The sequence below is a fragment of the Pteronotus mesoamericanus genome, unplaced genomic scaffold (assembly GCF_021234165.1).
Source record: "Pteronotus mesoamericanus isolate MK-2021 breed Mesoamerican mustached bat unplaced genomic scaffold, CSHL_Meso_final scaffold_83, whole genome shotgun sequence".
In the NCBI taxonomy this organism is placed as follows: Eukaryota; Metazoa; Chordata; class Mammalia; order Chiroptera; family Mormoopidae; genus Pteronotus; species Pteronotus mesoamericanus.
In genome coordinates, this window is record NW_026555328.1 from 508513 (window position 1) to 527653 (window position 19141).

General features: G+C 60.6%; 1 protein-coding gene across 8 annotated transcripts in view; it reads left to right on the plus strand.

Moving 5' to 3' along the window:
- The window catches only part of SYT7 (synaptotagmin 7), a 57350-nt gene that overhangs the window by 25443 nt on the left and 12766 nt on the right, over positions 1-19141 (plus strand). The window contains exons 3-7 of one of the 8 annotated variants that reach the window (XM_054563616.1): positions 2406-2485; positions 6023-6154; positions 7047-7271; positions 11012-11380; positions 14999-15121. In XM_054563616.1, coding sequence (XP_054419591.1) covers positions 2406-2485; positions 6023-6154; positions 7047-7271; positions 11012-11380; positions 14999-15121 — 929 coding nt within the window. Of the gene's footprint in view, positions 1-2405; positions 2486-6022; positions 6155-7046; positions 7272-10877; positions 11381-14998; positions 15122-19141 lie in introns of those variants that run through there. The other 7 variants (XM_054563617.1, XM_054563618.1, XM_054563619.1 and 4 more) reach the window with 7 other exon arrangements.

The following is a 19141-nucleotide window of genomic DNA, read 5'->3' on the forward strand; positions in this document are numbered from 1 at the left end:
AAAATGGCCCCTGCACCGTTGCTGGGCTCTCCTTGCCCGCCTGTCCCCTCAGCAGCAGTGACGTGATACCCTGACAGACCAGATCCCATTTCCAAACATTAATAACTTCCTTAATCTCCAGCTGGCTTTTTCCAGATCAGCCCTCCACCCCGCCCCACCCCCCGCCCCTGCTGAGCAGGCTGGTGGTACAGACTACTTTGGGGCCTCCTGATATCTCCCTGATCCCGCCTGGGGTTCCTGTCCTTACCCCATTAACTTCTGTCTACCCCCCAAATCAAGCCCTGTCCCAATTCCTGCCCCCGATAGCACGCCAGTTCCTGCTGCTGTGGTAGTTGCAGTCTGAAAGGAAGGTTCTCTGACCGTTGGGAGGAAGGAGGAGGAACGGCCCCGGGTGAAGGGGGGGCCGGCCCACACCAGCCATGCCTGGCCTCGGGGAAGGGCAGCCGACCAGCCTTTGAAGGGGGTGCTTGGGGCAAGTTCCCTGTCAAGACTAGGAAGAAAGAGGAGGCAAGGGGTGCGGTTGGGGGCCCTCAACAGGGCCCCACACTACCTGAAGTGCTGGAGAATAGTGGAGGTGGGCTCCTGCCTGAGGGTCACCCCAAGAAGGGTCGTTGGCCACCATGGAGCGGCTCTGGGCTCTGATCATTCCAGTTGGAACTAAGAATTGTCTGGAATTTAAACTCCTGGGTAATAATGGGAAGGATCAGCGCTGGAGCTAAGAAAGTGCAGCTTTGGTGGGCCCAGAGGATCCAGCAGCTCTGTTTAACTCTTAAAGTTCCAGCTCAGAGGCAGCAGCCTTGGGGCCCCGGCCTCAGGGTGGGTGGGACACTAGAGGGGCGCAGCCGGTTGATGGTTTTGAGAACTGCTGGGTACCAGCTTCCACACCAAGTACTAGAGGCCGTACCATCCCCGTCACTGGGAGTGACGTCTCCAGGGGTAGGAGCTGAAGTAAGGAAGGAGTGAAGTAATAATATCCATGAGGAGGGGCTTGAAGCCCGAGGGCCCCAGGGCTCATCCCACAACACCACACCATTTCAGAAAGGAGGCAAAGGAGGCCAGAGAGGACCAGGGGCCTGCCCGGGGTCACCCAGGGATGGTGGGGCACTGCTGGGACCAGGATCCTGGCCCCCCTGGCACTTCGGGGCGCTGAAGGTAGAATGAGGGCCCACCCCCGACTCCACACACACTCTTCAGGGGAGCTCCACTGCCATCGTCCCTAAACAGGTGGCCCTGTGCCCAGGAAGGGGCTGCCGCTGGCAGGAGCACCAGGGAACACGGCTGCACGGCTTTTATTTTGCTTTAGGGAGAATGGAATAATTGACTGTTGCGGCTGTGGTGTTGGTGCACAGGACTGGATGTTGGGGGAAATGTGTGCGTCCACGCACACGTGCGTGTGTGTGTCCCCACCGGACTGGGACAGGAGTGCCCAGTAGGAGAATGGTCTGTGGGGGCAGCCCCAGCCCCTGCACAACCCCATTCCCCTGCCACCCATACCAGCCCTGGGCCTGGCCCAGGCCTGTGGCCCATGGGTGCACTGAGGCTGCTTGGTAGCAGCCAGGAATGTTAATGGTGCCAGGCTCTGCATGAGCTAAATTTAGAAACCCAAACCAAGAAGGTGAATGGCGCTCACCTTCCGGGCAGCAGGCCCGGTCGCCGCTGCAGCCATGGCTCCTCTTCTAGCCAGGGACCTGCCATGCCCACCCCATTCCGCCCTGCCCCTCCCCTCCCCTGACTCATGCTGGTGTGAGGAACTCTGGGGGGCTGTCCCCAGCCTCAGAGTCAGTGGGCAGCCTGTCTCCCCAAGGCTGCCTTCTCACAGGGGAGAGCGCTCAGGCCCTGCCCTGCTCCCAGCCCCAGGGCATGAGGACCCAGGGAGCCCCAGACAGTGAGGAACACAGCCCGGGCAGCACCGGCCACAGGCCCTCTCCCCGTTCCCGTGGCTCGCGTCACTGGCAGCCACTGGCCGCTGCCAACCTTGCCCTGCAGGATGCCACCCCCACCATCTGGGGGCAGTGACATGGCCAGTGTGACGTAGCCAGTGTGACGTGGCCAGGCGCCTGAGAGCCATCTGTCTGTGGCAGAGGGAGATATGTTTCTGGGAGCCTGGCCAGGGCCCCAGGAGACAGGAGGACAGGAGAGGCCCCATCCCTGGGGTCAAGGATGGAGTGCAGGTCGGGGCGGTGGGGCAGGTCTTAGGGCCCGATGAAGCCCAGAAGCTGCCAACCAAAGAGCCCGCGACAGTGGGGCTGACACTCTCCGCGGTGACCCCCTCACACCTTGGGCCCTGACCTTGTTGCCAAGGCTGGGCTCCAGTCTATTCCCCTTCCCCAGGGGAGCCCTTTCTGGGAGGTGGCGGGGGCAGGTGCAGCCCTTATCCCGGGAGTGACGTGGTGCTCTCTCCATAGGGCAAACGCTACAAGAACTCCTTGGAGACCGTGGGCACGCCAGACTCAGGGCGTGGGCGCAGTGAGAAGAAGGCCATCAAGTAGGTGCCAGCCTTGGAGTTTGGGATGGGGGTGCTCAGGCAGCCCACGTGGGAGGAGCCCCGCCCCTCCCCAGATCTGGACACACACACACACACACACACACACCCTGCTCCGTTCCCCTCACATCCTCGTGCACTGCTCTCTCCTGACCCCACACACTCCCTGCACCTCAGGGTGGCTCCAGGGCCCCACCTTTGCCTGTGCCCCCCAGACCCTCACAATGTTCCAGGGCCCACAATCCCCTTTCTGGCTGCTCTCCCAGCACTGTGTGCCTCCTCCCTCAACCCTGGTTGCTGGTTCCTCCATCCACACATCACACACGCCATGCCCCGCCCTGCTCAGCTCCCCTGCTGTTTTCTCTCCCCGGTCAATGTTCTCAGGGCGACCTGGAGGGGTGCAGCCCAGTGCTGGGCTGCTCAGGGGAAGCTGGTAAGGGGGAAACTCTCCCCTCCCCCGTCACCGTCATCCCCACTGAATGTCTTGCTGCCTCTGGGTCTCCTGGGTTTCCCCATTTTGCTTTAAGAGGCCGTTCAAGTAGGCAGGTCTGCCTTCCGCTGCGGACCACCTGGGCCAGCCCCCTGCTGGGGGTCGCTGGGAGACACCAGTAGAAGTCCCCCTACCCCACGCTGGGAATGGGGGGTTCTCTGGAGGGCTCTGTGCCCTCTGGCCAATGACCCTGGCCCCTTCCCTGCTGAGCCCAGGCCTTCACTGGGAGGCTGTCAGGACGAGGTGGGGCCGAGGGCTCCTCCAGCTTAGCCTGCCAGCTAAGAGGCAAGCGCCCCCAGGCTGCCCTGGCCCCCCTTTCACCCCCTTCCCACTGCCTAGGCCTCCGGGCCCTTCCCTTGTCCCCTTCCCTTGTAGTCCTTCTCCCTTTCTCTCCTCCTCCTCCCCTTCTTCCTCTCCCCTGCTCCTGAGGGCTTCTCCCTCCGCCCCTCCTCACCCCCTCCTCTCTTTTCATCTCTTGCTCTGACCCTGTTTGGGGCCTTCACAGAAGCTGCCAGTGTGTGTCTGTGGGGGGCAGGTTAGTGGAGGGGCGGGCCAGGCCAAGGCTGGGGGCGGGGAGGAGGCTCTGGAGGAGGCCACGGGAAGCCTTTGAAGCTGCGTTTGGTTGCACACTCTCCAGTCTTCAAAGCCAGCGCTGACAGGTCTTGGGGCTGTTGCAGAGCCCAGGCTCCGGACTTTCTGAAGGCGGAGGGACCATGTGGGAGGAGCATGGGGCCAGCTCAGCACCTGTGCCGCCTTCAGAGCAGGCCCCTGAGTTTGCAGCCATGGTCTGGACCAGGGCGCCTTCTCTGCCAGGGAAGCAGAACCTTCCTGGACAGGGGAATGTGTGGCAGGACCAGAAGTCCTAGAGAGGGCCCGCGAGAGGAGACGGGATTCCCCGCTGGGCAGGCAGCGGGGCCAGCAGCAGGCCCTGTGGGCTGGGCCTGCACCCACGAGGGCTCTCTAAGACAAAGTGAGGGCAACAGTGGGCTGTCATCCCTATCTCTCTGCAGCCCACGCCCGCCCCACCCTGCTGAGCTGCAGACCCTCTGCCCCAGGAGAAGGAGGCCACCGTTTCTATGTGTCCCCAGGTTCCTAGGCCTTTGCCTCTTGCCAGGGCCCAAAGCCAGGGGGGTGGCAGGAACCAGGTCTTACCCACTGTGCAATCTCCCCAGGATTTACGACCTCTATTAAAGGGATTGACTTGTCAAAAGTCCTGGGAAGATGCATTCTTTAGCGGCGTGTCCCCAACTGTGTTCCTCAGAGCACGTGTGCCCTATAAATGATTCATACTTATTCTACAAGTCAAGGGTTTCATGACCAGCTAAGTTTGGGAAACACTGCACGCTGTATTCATCGGCACCTTAAAGGCTCTGAGAAGTCCTGCATCAAGGCAACCAGTGTTTCGCAAGCTTCTTTAAAGATCCTCTTTCCCAGTACTGCAGCCGGCAACCTGAGGGACCTTGGAGCTCCTCGGAACACAGGATGGGAGGACAGCCTGGCAGTGGTGACCCTGGGGTGGATCTTTCTCGCCAGCACCTAGGGTTGGATGGCCCTTCTTTCTGGACACCGGAAGGGGGCAAGCGGAGGGAGGCCTTCCGACTGCTCCATCTCTGAGTTGCCCTCGAGAAGGGGGAGCAAGGGGGACGTCTGTGGTGAGAATAGGGTCTCCAGAGAACCTGCCCAGGGAAGGGCCTGCTGCTGCTGCTGAGGGCCTGTCCTGCCTCTCCCACTCTTGGTCCCCAGGGCCCGTGAGTTGGCTCAGGGCTTTGACTTTGAACCCTGGTCACAGGGTCCCCGTGAGACATTTCCAAGGTGTCCTATGGACAGAAACTCTGTCCACACCAGGGAGGCTCAAAGGGACCTGTGGCAGCAGCTCAGTTTCTCTCTGTCTTTCTGCACTTCATAGCCTGAGATTGAGAACCGAGGTCAAGGTCAAACTTGTTTTCGGCTCCTGGGGTTTCCAGGCCATGCCCTCTGGCAGCTGAGGCTTCTGCCACCTGCCTCCCATGGAAATCTCCACACAGTCTCTGCACCTCCAGCGTGTCTGCTTCCTTAGAACATATTGGGGAGCAGAAGGGGGTGGGGAGACTGAGACAGAGGCGCCCTTCCAGGCCAGGTTGCCCAGCCAGGTATGTGCCAAGGGCCCGGGGCTGGGTCTGCCCATTGTCCCTCAGAGAGGGGCAGGCTCCCTTTACACAGGCCCCAGTGCAGAGAACCTGGGGGCCCCTGTCACACCCTCAGCAAGATCAGACACCTGGAGATGCTTCCCTTTCCTGGGCGGGGAGGGTGACCCAACCATCACATTGACAATGAGCAGAAGGCCTCCAGCTCGCTGAGATCCCAGCCGCCTCTTGTGAGGGCTGCATCCTGGCCTTTGCCATGGAGGGAGAGGGCCAAGGAGGCTGAGGGACCTGCGGCCAGAGGGAGGAAGAGGAGGGAGCTGCTCAGCGGAGGAGGACGGAGAGGGGAGAACCTCGGGTTCCAGGACTGCAGCCTCCGCCTCACCGTGGGATAAATGACGGCTTAGCAGCTACAGCCAACCTCCTGGTCTGACAGGCAGGGAGACTGAGGCCAGAGGAGATGGGACCCAGGAAGTTGGCAGCAGGGCCTGATCTACCTTTCAGCTCTTTCTAGCCAGAATCCAGCACCCTCTCCTCCCATTCTCCACTGCATCCCACGGGGCCTGCTCCCCAGACCTTCCCCCTCTCCCCTCCTCTCTCACCATCTTTCTCTCTCCCACCAGCTTCCCAGGGTGCGAGGCTCCAGTCACCCTCCTGCAGCTTGCCTCCTCTCTGCATGGGCCTCTCCCGCCCTTGAGTGTGCGCGCGCGTGCGCGCATGCTGTGCGTGTGCCTGTGCGTGTGCCTGTGCGTGTGCCTGTGCAAGGGGCCCCGGCTGGAAGCCCGCCCGCCTCTCTTCCTCCCGCAGGAGCCGATCCTGGCCCTTCCTGCCCTCTGTGTGCCCAGACCGGCCCCTCCGCCCCCCAGGACTGGCAGTTCTTGTTTCTCCTTGTATCTCCCTGTTTTCTCCCCTCTCTCTCTGCCCCTCCAGCGATCTAGACAGAGACTTTTGGAATAACAATGAGAGCACAGTGCAACAGAAATGGAGCTCCTACCCTCCCAAGGAGTTTATTCTAAACATTTCACCCTACGCCCCTTATGGCGACCCACGACTGTCCCTCAAGTGAGTGACTTTACCTGGTTTGATCATACGTACCCGAGTATTGAGTTTCCGCGCACGCCCTCCTCCCCCTCCCGGCCCCTCACTTCTCCTCCTGCTCCCCTCCCTCACCGCCCTTACCCTGCACCCCATGGGCAGGCTGACCATGGAGACGAGCAACCCCTCCTGTGCCCTCGCCTGCCTGCCCCTCTCCTGTCCCTACCCCAGGGTCAGCCACGCAGGAGAGCCCCCTCGCAGCAGCCACACCGGCCCCCAGCTGCTCCCCGCGGCCCCGCCCCCTCTGTGCAGTCAGGATGGGGTTGCCCGTTTTGGTCCCTCCCTCTCGGTGTGGCTCAGCTTCCTCCCTGCTGTGTGCTGCTGCCCTGCTGCTCCGTGGTGGTGGTGGTCTTCGGTCGGTTGTGGAGGTGGTGGCGGTGATGGTGGTGGTGGTGATGAACTCTGACTAACTCGGCTTTCTCTCTTTCCCTGCCTGGGGGCCTCCTGGCCTGGACAGCCCGCTCTTCCTCCGTCGTTAACCCTTCGTTGTCCTGTGGGATAGAGTTGGAGGTGGCTGCCCACCCCCCACCCCCGCCGCCCCTTCCCCAGGCGGTGGGGAGGGGCCCCCCTCCGTTGTCGTGGTGCGTTGTTCTCCAACCCCAGCCCGCCGGTCCCCCTCTCTCCTCTCTGCAGGCTCTGCTGTTAACCCATTTGCAGTGCTGATGTCTCTCTCTCTCTCTCTGTCTGTCTCTTGTCTGTCTGTCTCTCTCTTCCTCCTCTCTCACTGTCTCTTTCTTCCTTTTATCTGTTATTGTTTTTTCTCCTTTTCCACCCCCCACCCCCACGTGTGTCCTGCCCTCTCTCCCCCGCCGCCACCCCCGGTGCCCCTCTGGCCTGGCTGCCCCGTGCATGCCTCCAGTGGCACCCTCCTGTCCGGCGCCAAAGTGGCCGCCGCAGCGGGGCTGGCGGTGGAGCGGGAAGGCCGGCTGGGGGAGAAGCCGGCACCGGTGCCACCACCCGGAGAGGACGCCTTGAGAAGCGGCGGCACTGCCCCCAGCGAGCCTGGCAGCGGTGGCAAGGCGGGGAGAGGCCGCTGGCGGACGGTGCAGAGCCACCTGGCCGCAGGGAAGCTCAACTTGTCCAAGTGAGTGATGGCCCCATGGCCACCGGAGCCATGAGCTCAGGCCTGCCCCCGCCAAGGCGGACAGCGGGACCCCTGGCATGCCCGCTGCTGCCCCCAGAGGTGCCGTCCTCGGCCCCTGGCTCATTCCATCCCTTCATGAAGCTCCCATCGTCCTTGCCATCCAGTACAACTAACAGCCATACAGTGTCACATCTCAGCCTCTGGCTGCTGTCCCCATCAGCCTCTACCTTTGCCGAGTGGCCAGGTCATGTCATTTTCTGCCCCCAGGCAGCTTCATTTCAGTCCTTGGGTCATCCCATCCTCTTTGAGTGACCGCCCCATATCAGTCCACCCCTCCATGGACAGCAGGTCGTTCAGCCCCTGGACCATCCCATCCTTGGGGAGCTGGCCCACTCTTCAGCCTGTGTTTTATGCCACTCATCTGCCACCGGGCCTTACCTCTTACAGCCAACAGATGGCTCTAGACCCAGAGGTGGAGCCATGCCATTTTTGACCATCAGGGGACTCCATTGGCTTGTCTCAGCCTTGCTTACACCATAACACCATCTGTTACCTGGGCCCACCATGAGCAGCGGGCTGTCCCCATTATTGGATCATCCCGCTCTCAGCCACGCCCCTGGCCGTCCCCGTCTTGGTCAGCAGGCTGTCAGTTGTTGGGATTACATGTTCTTGGAGGTTGGGGTGTAGAGCCCCAGCTGGCTTCTCTTTTCTGACAAGGGTGGTCTGGGCATCAGGCAGAATTGCCATTCCCTTTTCAATAGCTGTCTGAGCGGGTCAGACACAGGCAGCCCTTCCCTCGGGCGGTGGGGGTAGGGCTGGCCCCTGCGCCCAGCAGATAGTGTGTTCCCCCCCCACCGCACCCCCGCCCCAGGGAAGCCTTGGTCTCATCTTGGCTTTTAGAACCTTCTATTTCCCCCGGGCTGTAAACCCTCTGAGCCATGACCATTCTCACCCACTGGGACAGAGGTTCCAATTTCAGCTGTTAGAACTGCATTGCTCCCAGCTAAGGGACCAGCCTCTCCCTGAGAGGGCAGGCAGCCCTGACCTCTTCTTAGCTGCTGGGCCATCCTGTTTTATCAGCGCTGGGCCCTCCCCGTTCTCTTCCCAAAGCCTGTGATTTCGATCATTGGGACCACAGAGGCCCACTGTGCTGTGCTGAGGTCTCGTTGACTTTTTTCGCCCGAGGGACCACAGGTCAATTTCTGCCCCTGACATCAGTCCTCAGGAGAGACTGGAGCCAAGGCCCACTCTCCCTTTGAAAGAAGGCAGGCCCAGCACTCGCCCGCCCCAGGCTGCTCCGACCACAGACTCCAGGCTGGCTGAGGCCTCCCTGCCATCCCCTGGCTCAAGGCCTAGGGGAACCAATTTTAGTTTCCTGTGACGGAGAGGTTGTAAACTGGACTAATTTTGGATATGATAGGAAACCAAAATGAGGTCAGCAGGGAGGAGGAGGCGGCCACCCAGGTGCCATCCTCCCGTTGCCTCTGCCCGCCCCAGGGAGCTGTGCCCGGCCAGGCCTGGGCCTGGCCCTGGTGGCAGCCCTGATTCCAGGCCCGAGCCGGGAAAGGCTGCTCCCTGCCCAAGACCCCAGCTAAAGCCATGTTTTGCTTCTCTCTCTCTTTCTCTCTCTCTCTCTCTCTCTCTTTCTCTGCTATTCTCTGACTTTATCTCCCTCTTATTCTCTCTCTCTCTCTCTCTCTCTCTCAGCCCACAGGGGCAGCCTAACTGTTGTCCTTTGGTTCCCAGGGTAGGCTCAGGGCGTGAGCAGAGCTGAGGTCTGACTGCAGTGGTGAAAGCGGCTCCAAGCGCCCTGGGGCCCCCTCCCTTGGGCAGCTCGGAGGTACATGACTGCCCCGTGGCTCCAGACCACAACTGTCAAGCTTTCTCTGTAAGGGGCCAGATAGGGAGTAGGCTTTGCAAGTCACGTAGTCTCTCTTACAATAACTCAACCCTGCCATTGCAGCCCCAAAGCAGCCATAGACGGATGTACAGGCAAACCTTGGAGACCTTTCCAGGTCTGTTCTAGACCACGCAACAAAGCGAACGTCGTAATGAAGCGAGTCATATGAATTTGTTTCGGTTTCCCAGTGCATGTAATAGTCACATTTACACTATACTGTAGTCTGTTATGTCTAAAAAGAATGTACGTACCTTAATTAAAAATACGTGGCTGCTAAAAGAAATGGCACTGATAGACTTGCCCAACCCAAGGTTGTCACAAACCTGCTATTTGTAAACACACACACACACACACACACACACACACACACACACACACACTCTGCTAAGCACAGTAAAGCGGAGCTCAATAAAATGAGGTATGCCTGGAAATTAATGACAGTGGCTGTGTTCTAGTAAAACTTTATCTAAAAAAACAACTGGCCCAGGACTCAGATCTGGCCAACCCCTGCCATAGGCCACTGGATTGGGAGACAGAGGAAAGGGACAGAGAAAGAGGACCCCTGAGGCTCTGGCCCTGCCTACTGGATGTGCTAAAATCTCTCGCCGGGGCATGAAGCAGGTGGGTTGCCCAGGGAAGCCCAGGGGTCTCGACTCTGTCTACCTCCACCTCCTGAGACATCTGTAGCTCTCACGGGCGCGGCAGTGTGGACTGTGCCACACATCCCTGGGTCTGGCCCCATTAGGTCATCCTGGCCACCCTGTGGCAGAGGCAGCTCAGATTATTTTTCACACCCATCTTACAGATGAAGAAACTGACAGGTGTACTCCCTTTTCCAAAGTCCCCAAATTAGCAAGTGGCAGAGACGGGGTTTGAACCCAGGTCTCTGACCTCCTGCTGCCTCTGATCAGCCAGATCCTGCCTCCTGTTTGTCCTGGCCCTGCAGCCCATCCCAGCGTTTTTCTGAGATGCCTCTGGGCCTGTGAAATACTCTCTTTCAAACGCATAGAGGACAGGACAGCCACGCTGTTTTCCATCAGAAGTGTGTAAAGTGGTCAGACAAGTAGTTCCTGGGGCTCCCGCCTCCTCTGCTCCTTTCTTGGGTGCCCTTCTCCGACTGGCCTGGCCGTCACTCCCAAAGATGTCGAGAGGGGACGCTTAACCTCAGAAACAGTAATCCTGGGAGGAAGTGAAGATCCGAGCCAGAGCCTGAATCCTGAGACAGCCCTGCTCACAGGGCAGAGGTCTGGGAGCCCAAGGACACTCCCAGCTTCTGTGGACAAAGCATAAGAATTGCCACCTTCCCTTGACTCACCACATGTTACTAGGCCAGCTCTGCACTGGCCTGGATTTCCTCAGGTCCCCAAGGCCAGGAGCACTTAGAACACAGAGGCAGACTTTCCTGTGGTCCCCCAGTGAGACGGCAGGAGGGGACAGCAGCAGCTCCCTCCACCGCCTCTCATTCCAATGTGACAGGCAGCCACAGGGCCTTGGGGACCTGCCTTCACCATGCAGCAGCCTCTGAAGCTTCCGGGGCCCACTCAGACCAGCGAGAGGTCTGCTCAGACAGGAGGTACCTGGGCATTAAGCTGAGCCAAAGCCAGAGGGAGGGCTGGGTGGGGCCGACCTGGGGGCCTCAGGGTGGGCTTGGGGCTTTATGGCCTCCTGGGTGAGGTGGCGGCGAGACAGCAGCAGCGACAACTGCGATGGAGGCCTGGCGAGGTCCGGCAGAACGCGCCCTGCACTCAGGCCTCCTAGTCCTGGCTCTAGGCTTCTTCCTTCTCCACTGTGATCCCTTCACCTGCTTCTCCTTTTTCTCCTCTCCTCCACCCACCCCAAGTTTCGAGGACTCCACCCTGTCCACGGCCACTACCCTTGAGTCTATCCCCAGCTCCACGGGAGAGCCGAAATGCCAGCGACCCCGCACTCTGATGCGGCAGCAGAGCCTGCAGCAGCCGCTGAGCCAGCACCAGCGGGGCCGGCAGCCCAGCCAGCCCGCCACCAGCCAGAGCCTGGGCCAGCTGCAGGCCCACACGGCCTCAGCGCCCGGCCCCAACCCCCGGGCCTATGGCAGGGGCCAGGCTCGGCAGGGCGCCTCGGCCGGCTCCAAGTACCGGGCGGCCGCTGGCCGCAGCCGCTCCAACCCGGGCAGCTGGGACCACGTGGTGGGGCAGATTCGAAACCGAGGCTTGGACATGAAATCCTTCCTGTAAGTCCCCCCCTTGAGCCGGCCGGCCCCCCCCACCTCCCTGACCCAGCCTCTTTCCCCCACATCTCCTTGGGAACTGCTGGCCCTCCATTTCCGGGGCAGGGTGCCAAGCAGACTCGGCCACCCCCTCTCCAGTCTCTTGTGGCTTGTGGTTCAAGCCTGAGGCCCCCCATGGAAGGAGTCCTATCTGAGCCACCCCTCTGAGGACCCTGGTGTCTCAGGGCTCGGAGAAGGTCCCCCCTAATAGTCAGCGGAGGCACTAGAGAAGCTGCTGAGGTCCCAGATCCGTCCCCTTGTCCGGACTAGTCCCAGGCTGCTCGCGGCCTCCCTGCCAGCCTCGCCCTTTCCCACCCCCCACCCCCCCGCCCTGTCCTCCCCTCTCCCAAACCTGGGCTCCTTCCACTGCCTCCCGGGCCCTACCTCCTCCCCGTCCAGTTTACTTCTTCCCTGTAACTCGACTCTGCTCACTTCCCTGCCCCACACTCCCTCCCTCCCTCTCACTCTGCCATCCCTGTCATGGGCCCTGTCCTCTGCCTCTCAGACCTTCTATAGCCACAGCCACGTGTCCTCTGCTCCCACTCTGGCTCCTGTAATGACCCATCCCTGGAGGACAAATCTCAGATGATCCTCCCAAAGCTTTGGAGAACGTTGTTTCTAAATCAGAGTCTTTTTTTTGAGTGTACAGGTCTGAGACGTAACAACATACCATTGGTATCTAACCTTAGCCGTTCCCCCAGCCACAGGCCCTCCCCCCACCTAGGGCCCTCCCACCTGGAGCACCCTCTCCCTGGCATCCCTCTGGGCACCTGTGCTCAGTCTCAGAGCCCAGGGAAGGTCTGGCCTTTCATCCCTGCTATCACCCCTTTCTTGGGCCTAACATGACCTTCCTTCCAGGCTCTGGGGATTATTCCCCTCGCCCAGGTCTTTACTGGGAGCGCTTTTCCCGAGCAGGAGACCAGCACACCAAGCCTGGGAGAAGAGAAAGGGAGGAGGAAGGAGAAGGCCAAACTCAAGGCCTCAGCTCATTGGCAAGATGTGGGGATTCTGAAGGCAAGCAGGTCCCTCAGGGCTTTCTGCCTCTCTGGCTGGACCCCAGCCCAAATGTCCAGGGCAGCCTGGAGCGCTGCCCCTGGCAAAGGCATCCAATAGAAGAGGTGCCACCATGCCAGCTTCCCACACTCATGCAAGTGACCTGTGGCCCCAGCCTGGCGGGACGTGCTCCCTGTGACTCTACTTGGCAACTCTGGGCCACGCGTCCACGGGGGCCCTTCCCCACGCAGGGACCCTTGGGCATGAGACAAGATGCCCAGCAGAGCCTCCTGGTTTCCAGGTTGCAGTTTGTTTTGAGACAGATGTGGTGGCACTGGCGTGGATTAGGAGTCAAGGGAATTGGTTCTGCTGTGTCCTGAACGGAACTGAAAGCCAGCCCGGCCCCTGCACCCTCTGCTTCTCCTACAGCTCCGCTTGTAGCCTCTCCCAGCAGGGGTCAGCCCGCTGTGTAGAGGGCAGATCATAAATATTTCAGGCGTTGAGGGACACATGTAGTCTTGATCACATTTAAAAATGTGCAAGCCATTCCTGGCTTGTGGGCTGTACAGACATAGGCCGCCAGCTGTAGTTTGCTGACCCCTGACCCCTGCCTTACAGTTTAGTTTCTGAGGCCTTTCTGAGGCCCAGGTAGAGAGGGTCAAGGTGAGAGGGCTAGCCAGGGCCAGCCTCCCAATATCCCACCCCCTCTCTCAGGGAGCGAGGCATTTTTCCTGCTCAATGGGTATGACTACCCAACACCCCCAGCTTTCCCCCAGCTCTCCCTGTCTTGCCCCCAACTCTCACCCTTGCCGCCTGGCCTGCAATTGGGGAGAATGACAAATTGGGAATTTATGCAGAAGAGCCGTTTTGTTTTTAAGAAGAGCAAAAGGAGTGTCTGAAAAAGGCATTAACGAGGGAAAAACATGTTGTTTTCATTGGGTTCGCCTTCCCCCAGCTCAACCAGCTCCCAAGCAGCCAAATGGAATTTTACCAACTCAAAAACAGTACCGGTGGGCAGAGAACAAAGGAAAGGAGGATTTGTCCCCCAGGTTAGATGCCAGTGCAAGCATCAGACTGGAACACCCGAGCCTAGGACAAAGACACAGAGGCCGAGAAGACGGTGTGACCGCTCCACTTCCACCCCTCCCCGGACTCCCATTTTCCAAGACCTCTGTGCCCCACCCTCCCGTGGAGGTCATTTCCCACCTGCTAGAGTTCCCTAGTTGATAGCCTCTTGGGGACAAAGCTAAGCTGGCTGCTTATCATTGCCTTGCCCTTCTGGATGGAAGTGGATGGAGTAGACTTCCTGACCCAGGATCCTGCCCCCCTCCAGAGCATTCCTGCAGCTTAGCAGCTTTCCCGTGCACCCTCTTGAGATGTTCTCATGCCTATGGCATCTGAGAATCCCTCTCCCTTTGACAGATGAGAGACCCAGCATTGGATGAGCTCCACAAAGCACCCAAAAAATGCCTGTGAGCTCAGATGGGGCCAAAGGGCAGCAGGCCACTTTCATCCCTGAAAACTGCGGGCGAGCCTGCAGCTGCCCAGCAGTTTTCTGAGAATGCTCCACACTCAGGATGGTCCACCTTGACCTCTGGCCCACACGTCAACTCCGAGACGGCCTCGCCTTCTCCCTGTCTGCTCGCGCTGACTGTCCCGCCTCCTCCAGACTGTGCTCGCTGCAGACGCAGGCTCCCTCGAGTCCTGCCTGGACGTCTCCAGACTTGCCAAGTTCTTGCACTTTCTCAAACTCCGTCTTTGCTTTTTCGTGCCTTCAGGATGGCTCCCCCAAGGGATGGCCTTGGTGGTTATTCCCTGGTTCTCCAGGAAGGGGACACAGAAGGCCCCGGACGGCCAACACACCAGAGACTGGAAAGGACCTCCATTTCCCTCTCACAGGCCGTGTGGCCAGGGACCCAGGAGAGGAAGCTCCTAAGGCCCCTCCTGGCACCAAGCACACCTAGCTGACCGTGACCAAGAGATGTCTTTACCAGGGGCTTCCATAAGCACAGGGTGCAGCGCCCACTGGACTTCCCAACTTCTTAAGAACCTCCCAGCTGGGAGCCACACCTGCCTGCAGTCCCGTGGCAAATGGCGACAGAGCCCCTCCCTCTCCTTCCGGGGGCCCAGATGGTCAGAGCCAGTAGCCCCTGGCCTTGTTTCAGCTGGAGACAAATTAGCTTTTGGAAGTCTGCCATGTCTCAGGGCCTGGGCTCCACTCTCCTCAGCCTTCCCCCAGGTCCCCTCAGGAAGTCCCAGTCACACGCGTCTCAGCAGCCTCGGCTGGGCCCCTGCCCCTCTTCCTAGAATCTCGCTCTGGCCCGCTGGCTGGCGAGCTGGGTCTCAGACCATGGTCACCTCCCCTCCATTGCCTGCCTCCCTCCCCAACCCTGCCTCCACCCTACTCTACTCTACAGCTGTTGACAAGTGCTGAAGTTTGGTTTCTCTCCTGCAGGGCCAGTTTCTTACGCTTTTTTCTTCTCTCTTTTTGTCTCTGTCTCTGTCTCTGTCTCTCTCTCCTTCCCCTCCCCGCCCCGCCCATGGGGCCTCCTCCTTTCACCCGGCTGGTGGGCTGCCCACCCCGGGCAGGGAAGGCCGGATGGTGGTGCTATCCTTGGTCTTAGGGCTTTCGGAACAGGATGACTTTGCCAATATCCCTGACCTGCAAAACCCAGGAACCCAGCAGAACCAGAACGCTCAGGGGGACAAGAGGTACGAGCTCAGGCGAGGGCCCGCAGCGGCGGCAGAGAAGGATGCGCGGAGAGGCTGCCCGCCTCAATCGGCCCGGCTGCTGGAAGAGGCGGCGGTGCCTTCAATGGATGCTGGAGCAGCAGGACTGCCCCTCCCCAGCCCGTGCCTTCACACACGGCCCCCCTGGTGGCGTCCCTTGGGTCTGAGGCCAGTGTGGCCGTCCTGGGACCATTCTGGATCGAGCCTGCTGCCCGGGCGTGCTTGCCCTCGCCCGGAGCAAGCCGGCCTTTCTGCCCCATCCTCCTGCTTGGCTCCCTCCCGCTGCCCCCTCATCTCTCATCTCTGCCCTGACCCAGAAATCCCAGTTTCTCCGGTGGTTGGTGGGCGGGGGGGATGTTAGGGAAGGGGCGCCAGCCTGTTCTCCCTCATCCCCGCCACCCCAACCTCCTTCTTGCCTGGAGGTCCTGCTGGGGTGATGGTGACACGCCCCGCTGCAGAGGTGTGACCAGCTACTCCGCTGATGGGAGAAGAGTCCCTGGTGGGGAGGGTCTGGGGCAGGGGAGAGGCCTGGTGACCTCTCCAGAAAGAACCAGAAAGGCAGACCCTGAACCTGAGGTACCAAGAGGAAGGAAGGGGGTGAGGGGCCAAGAGCAACCTGTCACTGGGATCCCAGCTGCCGGCCCTCAGGGCCCTGTGGGGACTGGTAATGGCCCATGTGGCCACAGCACAGGCTGAGCAGAGGGCTGGGCATTTCACCAGCCACAGCCTCAGCCACCAGGGTCCTAGGGAAGCATCTCCTGATGCTCCCGTCTCAGGAGGGCATGGAGCATTCTCGTCGGGAAGGGGACGGGGAAGGTCCCAGGGCTCTGGCAGCATCAGCAAGGCGGGGTGATCCTGCGCCTGGTCTGGCGGCCTCCCCTCACCTGGCCTGGGCCTGGGCCAGCCGCACACCTGCACCCGTGGGGGGAGGGCTCATCTCTTTGGTCAGGTCTGCTGCTCGTCAGACCGAAGCCCTACGCGGCAGGAGGGCATGCGGCCCGGTGGCCAGGACTCCGGCCTTCTAGCTCCGGCTCACCAGTGTCAGCCCCTCCTGGGCCTCTGTTCCCTTGTCTGTCGAATGAAGGGTTGGACAGGGTAACCCCTCGCAGCTCAGACACGCTGTCTCTAACGAGGGACCAGGCCCTTGGGCTGGGGCACTTTGCCACGTCCTGTCAGCCGAGCAGGGACCCTGACGCGTGTTCAGGAAGAGGCCTTCGGTGCAGGAAGGGACTGTCCCAGGCTGCTGCCGGGGGCCTGTGGGTTAGGGAAGGATAGGCCAAGGGAGACAGCTGACTTGCCTGCCCCTCCAGTGACTTCTGGGGACCAGCCCTCTCATGTCTTCCCATCCAAGTCCACAGTTGCATGTCTGTGGTGGGCAAAGCCGGAAGTTGGCCACGGAGTGGGAGGGGAGGGTGGGGCCAGTTCTGCCACTCAGTGACACAGAAGATGTCACGCCCTGAGCCCAAGCCTTGGGGTACAGGAAGAGCGGAGCCTGCCACCCCCGGCGCACCTGGCGCTACAGGAGTCCCGGCTTCCTGGGCTGGGGCCACAGAGCTGGGCCTCAGGCAGGCCCGAGGGCCGTGGGCAAAGGGCCAGGACGGAGAGCAAGAGGCAGCAGGAGTGGGCCTGGAGCCCCCCCATCCCAGAGCCTGCCACGCCCCTGAGCCCTTGCCTGGAAAGGTGTGAAGCGTGAGGGAGCAGATGCAGGCTGGAAACGAGATTTCACATCACCCATGTGTTAATTAACTGGCTCCATTTTCACCCCCAGCCTATTTTTACCTCTGCCGCTTAGGCCTCACTCCATATTTTAACACTCCCATCCCTTCTGATCATTGCATCAGCTATCCCCTGCCTTCCTGGGAAAGGTGGGTGTGGAGGTGGAGGCCATGGGCCCTCACCGGACCCTGCCTGACTTTCCGAGTAGACCCATGCCATTCCCACCTGGTCACACCCATCCATCCTGGGTACTCATTTCTCATGGCCTCTGGGGTGTTTGCAAGGGTGTCCAGAATCCAGCACTTCCTTTCCGGCACTCTCCCCATCCCAGGCTTGGCATTGGCCCCACCCACCGGGCATCAGGCGCCTTAGGGCTTCCGCCCTCTGGGCTCCCGGCTCCTTGGACCTTGGGATATTAGGCTTAGTTCAACTGTCCCTTCCTGTTCACTGTTTCCCCCCCGGTCCAGCGCCCCCTCTTCCGCCCAGTCTCCGGGGCAAGGTGGGAGGCCCTTGGCTGTTGCTGGGCAGGACTTTCTGCCCCCAGAGCCTGTTAGCACAAGGCTCCAGGGAGACAGGAGGACCCTGGGGGGGAAAGTGGCCTCTCCAGGTCCCAAGAGAAATGGGCGTGCATCTAGCAAGGAACTCGAAGATGGAAGGGCTGGTCACTGCCCCTACTGCCAGGATTCTTGGTGTCTGGGAAGCCCCCCGTGCAGGATCCCCCAGCCCCTGGGCCTCAGTGCCCTGGGCCCCAGGGACTTCAGAATGCTCTTGGGCCCGGGAGGGAAGGAGTCACTGCATTGCACCTTCACCCATCTGCCCCGCACCCTCCCGCCTCATGCTCTCAGCCATCCCTCTCACCGCTGCTTCTCGGGATCCAAATGGTTTCCACCATGGCCCCCCCCATCGAGTGGGCCAGGGGCCCGGGCCAGGACCTGACCACCCCCATCGCTCTCCTTGCCCCAAAGTCACCATGTTTCTCCTGTTGCGGTGTGTGTTCCCCGCCTCCTCTCTGCCTCTCCCCTCGGCCGCCTCGCTCCTCTTTGTCCCCTTGTGCACCCTGCAGCCTTCTTCACTGGTCTCTAACTAACCTTTCTTGGCCTCTCTCTCCCCCCCATCCTTCCTCCCATCTGCTCCTCACAGGGATGTCCCTGGGCCAGTGACGGGGCCCCTCCGCCTCTCCCTCTGCCTTTCTGTGCACTTGCCTCTCTGTCTCTCTCTGTCCTGTAACCTCCAATAGCTTCAGTGGCGCTGACCATCTTTTCCCAGGCTGCTTTGCAGCTGTGCTGATGCAGTGGTGTGGCCAAAATAACTCTGACTTTCTCATACCTTCAGCAGTCAATCTCCGCTCTCTCCTCCTCTACCCCTCTATTTTTAACCTGACTTTACCTCTCCAGCTATTTCAGTCTCCTCTTCCTCCCCGTGCCTGCCTGCGTGAGCACGTGCCCGTGTGTGTGTCTGTGTGTGTGTCCATGTGTGTCCACCCATGTGTGTTCGTGTGCGTGCGTGCTCTGCTGTGGCCGCGCCTCTGGGAGGGGCACCCTTGTGTCCCCGGGTTGGGCGGGGGCATTTCCGTGTTGTCCAGGCGAGGCCAAGTTCTCGCAGCAGGTGTGCCGTGCACCTGATTCTCAGAGTGTCTGTCCCTGAGACTGCTCCCTGCTTTTCTGTTCCAGTGTGTCCCAATTCGCCAGCTCACCTTGGCAAGTTTGGGTCTCCCCAGATGGGTTTCCTCTTGGGCTCAAAGAGTGTGCCTCCCTGAATGTGTGTCATCTCGCTGCCCTGGTCGACCTGCCTGTCGCCTGTGCCATTCTCTCCCTGGTCCCCTGGGTGTCAGTCAGGCTTATGTGCACGTGTGTGTGTGTGTGTGTGTGTGTGTATGCGCGTGCGCACGTGCACCCTGCTGCTGGGTCCTGGTGTCTCCCCTCCAGGACCTGGCATATTCTGTGCACCCTGGTGTCTCCCTTCCAGGACCTGGCATATTCCATGCATGTCCCGTCTGTGCCTGTCTTGGCCAACTGTGTGCTGGTGGCTGGTCCATACCAAGGGCCATGGCTTGTGTCCAGCCTGTGTGGTCTCCACGTCTGGCTCTGGTACTCTCAAAGCTGTTCCAACGTAGCCTGTCCCAAGCCTCACGCTGCCAGTCTCCTGGTCTCCTCCATGCTGCCTGCCCCCCTCTCCTCCTCATGGGATGTTCCAAGCTGGTCCCTGGACAGGCTTTTTAGTCCCCCTTCCTGAGCCCCAGCCAGATGGAGCCTGGGCTCACCACCCAGCTGCTGGGCCAGAGGGTTT